The 9215-nt window shown below is 54.5% G+C and overlaps 2 protein-coding genes across 2 annotated transcripts in view; one reads left to right on the top strand and one right to left on the bottom strand.

Moving 5' to 3' along the window:
* LOC122393200 (lateral signaling target protein 2 homolog) overlaps positions 1–1634 on the top strand; it is a 41550-nt gene extending 39916 nt beyond the window's left edge. The window contains exon 11 of the mRNA XM_043389029.1: positions 287–1634. Within this exon, the coding sequence (XP_043244964.1) occupies positions 287–882 (596 nt within the window). The 3' untranslated portion in view covers positions 883–1634. The remainder of the gene's footprint in view (positions 1–286) is intronic.
* Positions 1635–2025: 391 nt separating this feature from the next.
* LOC122393201 (collagen alpha-1(I) chain-like) lies at positions 2026–8789 on the bottom strand. Its single transcript, XM_043389031.1, has 8 exons — positions 8668–8789; positions 6754–6851; positions 6445–6558; positions 5543–5857; positions 4916–5068; positions 3939–4148; positions 3202–3306; positions 2026–2798 (listed from the first exon to the last, which is right to left on the bottom strand). The coding sequence occupies exons 1-8, from the start codon at positions 8778–8780 to the stop codon at positions 2473–2475; spliced, it is 1434 nt and encodes a 477-aa protein (XP_043244966.1). The 5' UTR covers positions 8781–8789; the 3' UTR covers positions 2026–2472.
* Positions 8790–9215: the final 426 nt, after the last annotated feature.

Below are 9215 nucleotides of genomic sequence, written 5' to 3' on the forward strand. Positions count from 1 at the left end.
GGACGGGTCTTTGTCAACGCTAGCATGTCCAAGTTTGTGATCTGTTCTGTAGCTTGATGGAGCGTCCAGTCTCCAGCAGAGTCTGATCTGACCCGTTTTCTCCGTGCTGTCCGGCACGGCCCAAGTCTGACTCTGTCCCCTCCGATCTCAGTGTTTGACCCCGTCCCCTCAGCGTGTGCTGTCTGACACGGCCTTTGTCTGACCCGTCCCCCTCGCGGTACCCCCAGTACTTGAGTTCGTACTGTCTGGCACAGCCCATGTCTGACCCGCCCTCTCCGTTCCCCAGAGCTGAGCCCGTCGTGCGGCTCTGTCGACTCTGCCGAGGAGGCGCTGGGCTCTCCGGCGGCCGTCATCGACGTGGTGGATGTAGGCGGGCCCGCCCCCGCCCCCGCGCCGGCCCTGCTCAGCCAGGTCTCGGAGGAGTCCCACCTGGCCAGCAACATGCGCGTGGTGGGCGACCACATGGAGGCCCAGGTGCTGGTGCACGGCAGCATCGGCATCAGCGGCGAGGCCGGCCTGGTGCAGCAGGTGCTGGCAGAGGGCGGCCCGGCCCGGCCGCTGCCGCCGCCGCCGGCGCCTCCGGCCGTCACCGTGCCGGCGCGGCTGACGGAGGCGCTCGAGCCGCGCCAGCCGCCGCCGCCGCCGCCGCTGGAGGTGACGCCGCGCCGCTCGGCGCCGCTCTGGGTGCCCGACCAGGCGGCGCCAGAGTGCATGCAGTGCGGCCAGCCGTTCACGATGGTGCGCCGCCGCCACCATTGCCGCCGCTGCGGCCGCGTGTTCTGCTCGCGCTGCAGCTCGGGCGTGCTGCCGCTGCCCCAGTTCGGACACCAGCTGCCCGTGCGCGTGTGTGACGAGTGCCTGGCCGCGGAGACGCAGAGCTGAGAGGGACGGGCGCCCGGCCGGAGCCACAGTGGTAATACTCGAGAGAAGCGCAGAGCGCGGCGGGCCGGACGGCGCCGCGCGAACATGTTATTTTCGTACACGTGACTGAGCTGTTGAGAGCGTTCACAGGTTTATAGGTAGTTTATGAACAGTTATCGAGGTGTGCGTGCGTGTGAGAGAGCTAGGCGCCGTGTTTGTTTTGACCAAGAGGCGCTCGATGCGAATGGTTATCGTGTATGTCGTTTACTCGCTGGAGATATTGGCCGGTTGGTTCAGTGCCGTTAGTATGCTGGTAACCGCTGTGGGCCGGGACGCCTCTGATTTAGCCTTATTTGGGTATATCGTCGCTGTATTCCGGACGGAACGACCGTCCGCTGATGCCGAGGTCACAATGCGTGTCACGAGACAGGGGATTGCTCAAAGGGGGTGGGGTCCACTGCTGTGTGCGGGGCGGCGGTCCGTGCGCCGCGCGCCAGGTCAGGTCACCTGTGTGTGCAGAGCGCCGGCCGCCGCCGCACCAGACGGTGAGCGACGCCGTGACCTGACGGGGAGCGACGCCGTGACCTGGCGGCCTTTTACTTAACCCGGCCGTCCGTCCGTGCCGGGCCGTTTTACTTTTGGACGCAACACTGTGATACCGTCTGTCTGTCTGTCTGTCCGTCGGGCTTGAGAGGCGGGCGAATGGACCCGGCCGGCCGCCGCCGCGTTTTTTAACGGAAAGGTACTACAATACACGTAACACTCGGCAATCACCAACTGTCTGCCTACAGCTGAAAGCTAGTGAGGATGCACAGTTAAAATGAGGCGTAAAAACGCCTCAGATACATCTTGACCTGGGACGGAGGTACTGGGTTCGCCCTTCCAGGATAACCGCCCGATACCGATTACCGATGGTGGCTTCATTTATAATGGCGCTTCCATCAAACACCTCGAGCAGTCGCTAAGATAGCTGTTCTAATACGTTTCAAACCAAATGAAGGTCACATATCCGATCTCATTACACGCTGCTTTCACAAGAAGAGTAGTCACGAGGAGAGTTGAATGAGAGCTCTCCTCGTGTCTCGGATGTACAGCGAGAGCTTCCGGGCTTATGACTAGCCACCAGGCATCACGACTCTATTGAGAAAGTAACATGGGCGAGGCTAAAACAGCTTGTTTTCATGTTATATTTTCGCCACACGCATCGGTTATTCCCTCCAGGGAACATGTTTAAGAATTAAGCAAAACAGGCTGGAACAGTAATGGAACAGATCGGTTTCGCTGGCAGTGTAAATTGTTAACACTTCATTACGTAAAAAAGCGCTAAATGTAAATGCAGCACATTGTCAGTGAGTGAGAGCACTTCTTCAGCAAATCTTCCCGATGAAAACCCGCAGAAGGCTGACCAAAAACTTTCCGTCCAGCATTGACCCTGTCCTCATCTCAAAGTTCTAGCACCCGCTTTCCTTCCATAAAAGCGCATAAATCATTGGCCAAATGCCGGACCAACGTTTACCGTTTCTGCCAATCTCTCTGCAATCCATGCGGGCACACTTCTCTGCCCGGGCCGCCCTTCTCTGCCTGCCGGAGCCTCCCTCGAGAGCCCCCTCCCTACGCCTGGTTCCTGGCTGCGTGGTGAGTGTTGATCTGACTGACCCCCCGCCGCCAGCCCGCACCGCCGCTCCTCCTCAGGTGCGCGTTGGCCCGTGCCCTGAGTCGGCCCGACCTGCCACGGCGCGCGGAGGGACGGCGCTTCCGGCGGGACTGCGGGTCCGCGCCGTCCTGGAATTCGTACTCGGTGTAGTCGTCGCTGCCCGTGTAGTCTCCGTAGTAGTCTCCGTAGTCCTCGGTGGTGGCTTGGAACCCGTCCTCGTCGTACTCGTAGGTCTGGAAGCCGGGCGCCACGGTCTGGCCGGGAGCTGCCAGCTCTACCGAGTCTGCCAGGAGGGGTGGGGTGAGGGTCAAAACGACAGGGAGGGACAGCGTCGGGGTCGCGTAAAACACGGACCGAACCGACAGGGGCAGACAGACATACATACAGGGAAGGAGAATATCGGAGGGGCAATACAAGCCACATTGCAGCCGTACTGCGGCGTTCAGCGGTACAAGAACACGACGCATCCTGGGGGTAGACTGAAATCATCATCACGGAGCACAGTGAGCTGACGTAGATGCAAAATACGACACAATCATGCAATTCATTTCCACAGCGAAATACAAACCTACTCAATGACAAGAAATGTTAATAGCAACATATTTGAAAACTATTACTTTTGTATTCTTCCCAACAGCAGAATCGACCATTTCCCCAGTCCCTAGGATAGATAACGTTTGACTCACCTCTGAGTTCGTTCACCTTCTCTTCGAGCAGTTGCACCATAGCCTCGAGGCCAGCCATCCTCTCGGCTAGTTCGCTCGACGGCGGGCCGCCCGCACCTGCCGCTGCTGCAGCCAAAAACAGAACGTGTTATGGGCTTACTTACTGAACAGTGACAGCCTCTACAGCAGGCAGACCGATTCCCACAAAGTTTTTTTTTCTAGGAACACTCCAAGACAAACGTTCAGTTCTGGTCTGATCAAAAGCGCCACAGCTGAAGGGCCATAATAGACGTTCCTTGAGTTTTTTTTTTTTTTGCTTGAAGAATCGCGTCCTTCCCACAACGTTATCACTCACACACGTATGTAGCCGCGGTAGAACGACCAATCAAACGTATTTCATTTTTCCGACTGGTGACGGCATCAGATCGCGCTAGTTACGTGCTACATGACCTGCTGACTCTACAGGCATACCCACCCTGATTGGGCGGTCGGTTGGTCCCTCCAGTTGACACCTAGTTTTGTCTGCTTTTGTCGCATCGGCATCTGTCCCCGTCTACATTTCCCTCCCTTTGGCAACCAACCTCCCGCGTGAGCGCTCGAGACGGTGGTACTTGGTCTTGTTCCTAAAGCTTAGCATCCCTCGTTGTAGCATATCTTTCTGGCTCCCTTCAGCACCTAATCTGTACCCACCACCCTCCTCTCAGCACCCACCTCCGTCCCTTCAGCACCCCTGCCCCCCCCCCCCAATCGGCACCCACCTCCGTCGCCGCCGGGCGCACCGGGCAGTCCGGGCGGTCCGGGCTCGCCCGGGTCTCCCTTGGGTCCGGACAGACCCGACAGACCGGGGTCTCCGGGCGGGCCCCGCAGACCCTGCAGACCCATCTCGCCCTTCTGGCCGACGGGTCCGGGCAGACCTGGCTGGCCTGCCTCGCCCTTCACGCCGGGCAGACCCGCCAGGCCCGGCTCTCCTGAGAACGGGGAACTCCGGTCAGTTATCTCAGTCCCGGTCTGATGAGAGACAAAGTTAGTCAGAACGGGACTGGAACCTCAGCATAAGGTCGCATAAAGCAACAGTGGATGCTGACGAGAAAGCCGAGTATCAAATAATTCGCTTCATTGATCTAAAAAAAAAAAAAAAAACGTTATGCTAGACAATGCAATTCGTAGTAGAGTTAAAACGGCAATGGTGAAGAAATAACTGCAAACGAAAGCAGTACTAAGATGACTAAAGGCATAACAACAAAATACTAAATAAAAAACGCACAAACACAAAAACAAATGACCACGATGCAAGCAATGCCAACATCAGAGACGAAGAGACGCAGTCCTTCCACTCGTTTGAGATCGTTTGTTTTTTTTTTTTTGGGGGGGGGGGCGCGGGGCATACTCTTTTGATCTAATGGGACCATTTCAGAGCCGGAAGGATAATAGGAAGTGTGGGGGGGGGGCATTGGTCTGGGCGGGCACCCTGGTGGCCCGTCGGGGCTGAGCCCATCCAATGGACAGGCAACCCAGCCCTCTAACAGTCACTGCACCCGGCAACGGGCCTGCTCCTGATGTGGAGCCTCCCGCATGGGATAAATTTGCCTGTCCAGACTGGAACAGGGGGTGGAGGCGTGGAGAAGAAGGATTTGAATGCCCTAAGGATGAAAACGACGGAACGGAGAGTTTGAGATTGTGTCTAGGAATGAGGCTCGTTCCCTGCCGCCCTAACCCAGCGGAGGTCGGTACGTACCCCTAATGCCGGGCTGGCCGGGCGGTCCGGCCGGCCCGGGCCGACCCATCGGGCCCGGCAGTCCCGGCGAGCCCGGCACCGAGTATTCGGGGACGGGACGGTCCAGCGCCGGGCCGCCCATATCACCGCGCGGCTGGCCGCCCGATCGGCCACCTGTAACATAATGTGTAGTAAGTAGTTACCTCCACCAAACATCCATATCGCCGCGCGGCTGGCCGCCCGATCGGCCACCTGTAACAGAATGTGGATGGTTACCTCCAATATGCAGTTTACATCCATATCACCGCGCGGCTGGCCGACCGACCGGCCACCTACACCAGAATACATGAGTGCACAGTCAGAGATACTGAGGCAAATCATGTGCCTGCTAGGTTGGCCGCCAGACCTACCACCTATAACAGAATGTTCACGGTTAGATGTATGTAATAGCATGGTCAGAGATCCGCGTGTCAGGATGGTCAAAAGGGATGATGCAAAAGGACCGATCAAACGAGGAGCACGGGAACAGTGGGCGGCAACGGTTGACCTAATTATTCGACATCAAACAATGAGCAATGCTGACATCCCATTTTATACGAAAACCTAACCCTGAAACTTCGACAGATGGCGGGCAAAGACCTGTCTCACCTGACGCTCCTGGCAGTCCGGGGGCTCCGGGGGGTCCCTCGGGTCCGACGGGCCCACTGAGGCCCGGAAAACCGTCCCTGCCGGGCTCTCCGGCGGGGCCCTCGGGTCCCGGCGGGCCCGGCAGACCGGTGGCGCCGTCCCGTCCCGGAGGGCCGGGCGGGCCCGGCGGACCGAAGGGTCCCGGTGGACAGGAGCACTCCCGTCCTCCCGGCGGCGACACGGGGCCTGTCGGGGAGACGGGAGCCGGCGGCCGCGGCTCCTCGAACGGCGGAGAGTCGCCGGCGGGGGCGTCCAGACCGGTGAATGGCGGAGACGCTGAAACAGAGGGGAGAGAGATCAGTTGGCCAATTGAGCAGCTTGTCCAGTTAATGGCTCAGATCTTACCAAAAATTATGTCGCTATGTCGCTCACACTGAGCTCATCAGCCCTTATGCCCCTTCGTTCACACTAAGTTCATCAGCCCTATGTATATCACTTCATTTATTGGACAGTCAACACACTAAAGGGCAATTAGTTTGACCAGTGTTGGTATAACGGTAAACTAATATATAATGAGGCATTAATGACACCGTGATTGGCAATGACTCATACTAATCAATCACCACCAAAACCTGTCCTTCCCCCTCAGCACTTAGTTTATCTCGGAGCTAATTAAACTAACGATGGCCCGCAAACACTCTAAAGCTTGTCTCTCATGAGCTCATTTATATCAACAGTGACACTTTGTTTACTGTCACTAAATATCAGACTCAGAAGAAAACAAATGCAACATAACATTCAGCTCCACTTGCATCAGTAGTTATAACCAAAGGCTACCACCCAGGGGCCGACAGCCTTTACCCCAGCTACCTCCAGCGCCCTGACCGCCTGTTTCGCCCGTTGTGGCGACCCTCTGAACTAACCTGGCGAGTCGGGTCGCGCCGACTGAGGCCGCTCCCCGGTCCTGATGCCGACAAACTGCTCCAGGGTCGTCAGTCGGCTCACCAGGTCACTGAAGTCGGTGCAGTTGAAACAGGCTGCGGACGGAGGTGACAATTAATTAGTTGTAATTTGTAGCAGAACACATGACAGACGTTATTCAAGAGAATGGTCGTAGTTATTTCATGTTTACGGGGTGAGATATCTTGTCTATTTGTACCTAAGTCATAAGTGTATGACGAACAGCAACTCGGCTCAACTCATACGACCTTTGACCATCCGACGGCACTCACCCTCTTTGCACTGAGGTCCCTCGAATCCGGGGCAGCAGCCGGTGCCCAGAACCTTCACCGTTTTGAAGGCCTTCACGTACTTGGGCTTGTGACGCACGCTGTGGAACAGCCAGCTACACGATCAGGCGATTGCCAACTGAAGAATGATAATAAAGATTCATATTGCGCTGCACTCCACCCCCATATCTCGCAAGTTCTTGTTGGGTTTCTCATATTCCGATCGAATAGCCCGCGCCCCGCTGGGGGGGGGGGCAGAATCTGCCCCCCCCCCCTCCCGTTTTTCGCCAATAACTTCTAAACGCGTTACGCCAGCGACGTCAAACTTTCAGTACCTTATCATACATCAATTTGACACGTTCCCTGCAAATTTGAGCGAAATCCGTCGGAAAATTTTTGAGAAATTGACGTTTTAGTGACGTCATGTTCGCCATTTTCGCTTAAAAAACGGCAAAATTTCAAACGCCGCTAACTTCTTCATTTTTAAAGGAATCAAGACGTAACAAAAAAGGTTATACGTGATTCTACTTTGTCTATCAAATGGCTATCTCGGTTTTTTGAAAATTTTGGATTTTGGCCAAAAATTTTCCAAAAAACTGACTTTTTTGGGAAAATATTTATAAAATCCAAAATTTTGAGTTTATCGAAAAAACCGGAATATATGTCAAAGAAGTGGTCTATGTGCACCTACATGCCAATTTTTAGAAGAATCGGTTCAAAAATGTGGGAGTTATTCAAAATTTTATGACGTCACGACACACAAAATTTTTGAAAAATGATTTTTTTGGAAGTTCCAGACCTCGTACGGAAATAAAAATAGCACCATTCGATTCGCCGTGAAAAACTGCATCGGATAGACACCTTTTTAGGCCTTAACAACCAACTTCAAAATTTGACCTCACTTGACCTGACCTTGACCTGACCTCGACCTGAAATTCATCCAGAGGTGGTCCATATCACTTATTGAGTGTGCCTATTGAATTCCATGAGTAAAATGACCCATAAAACATGTGTCGCACATGCCCTTTTCTATATTTTGTTTTTGGTGACCTGACCTGACCTGACCTGACCTTGACCTTGACCTTTGAATGACATTGTGTGCAACGAATATTGTCTTGGTAGTCTAAGAACACGTTTTGGGCAATCAGTCTCCGTCCATTCTTCGGCAACTACGGTGCAAGGCCGATACTGTAGAAACTTGCATTTTGTACCCTTGACCTGACCTTGACCTGACCTCTGACCTACTTAAGCAAAAAAATTTGCGCTCTTAAGATCCGCCTTGTTGAGAGCTTTCGATTGCCGTTTTCCCCGTCTTTCTACGACCATCGGTTCGGAAGTTAGACAGGGGGGGCAGAATCTGCCCCCCCCCCCCCCCCCCAGCAGGGCGCGTATGGCTGAATAGCCCAGCGGGGCGCGGGTTAGAGCAAATCACGTAATGACCTGCTACGCCCGTTTAGCCGGTTTCCTGAATCCCCGCACACGCTGGTTTTTATTTTCCCATACCTGCTACATTGCATGATTAAATCGAGACATCCAGGCATTTAAACGGCACGTGCACTGTACCACACTTTTCAAAGTTTAATGCAGTGCTTTAATATTGCCAGCCGTGTGGTTCAAGGAGTGTGGTTAAACGCGTTGAACCACACGGCTGCAGCTGACGTCACTATCATGTAGTTGTGAGCTTTTTGGCAGGTATGGGAAATACCTTCCAGCCCTAAGGCCGGGAATTCAATAAATGTCACCTCGCTTTTTTAGCAAAATCACCTCGGGCCTAACGGCCCTCGGAGTTTTCGCTAAAAAACCTCGGTGACATTTATTGAATCATCCCGGCCCCGGGCAGGAATATATTGACAACAACGACACCCCGCCTTTAGTGACACCCCGCTGACACTGACACTCTCCCACCCTCTGACTGACACAGTCTGCTGGCAGTCGTGGTAGTTTCGGGTGAGGTGACAGCGCGGGTCGGGCACCCGGTACTCCTCCGTCCCGTTCTTCTCCAGACACGAGACACGCTTCTCCACCATCATCGGGCAAAAGTTCCTGCGGAGGGACAGATAAAGAAGTGGTCAGCAATCGGTGGAAAACAGGTCAGCAAAGCCAAGCCAAACAGGCTAGTCCTAGTAGATTTATCTGAAAACTGTGAGCTAGCAGGAGGTTCGTATAGCAATACGCAAACCCGAGTTTATCTATTAAGGGCTCCCGAAAGGCGCCAAACTGCGTCCCTCTCCAGCGCATTCATTTCATCTGCACTGCAGAGAAGCAGTTCGACGACCTAAGGAGTCTGTCCCCTAGTTAGCGTATTGGACGAATCTTGAACAAGGCCATCAGGCTAAGTCCTTTAGTAGGCCATCATCGCTCGTATATATGAAATCCACAAAATCGTTCGTTAAACGCTGACCGAATGCACTCACTCATCCACCCAAACACCCAAGCAGCCCTGTATAATGTATATCTGCTCAGTA

This window comes from Amphibalanus amphitrite, unplaced genomic scaffold (assembly GCF_019059575.1).
Source record: "Amphibalanus amphitrite isolate SeventyFive unplaced genomic scaffold, NRLGWU_Aamphi_draft 000522F_arrow, whole genome shotgun sequence".
In the NCBI taxonomy this organism is placed as follows: domain Eukaryota; kingdom Metazoa; phylum Arthropoda; class Thecostraca; order Balanomorpha; family Balanidae; genus Amphibalanus; species Amphibalanus amphitrite.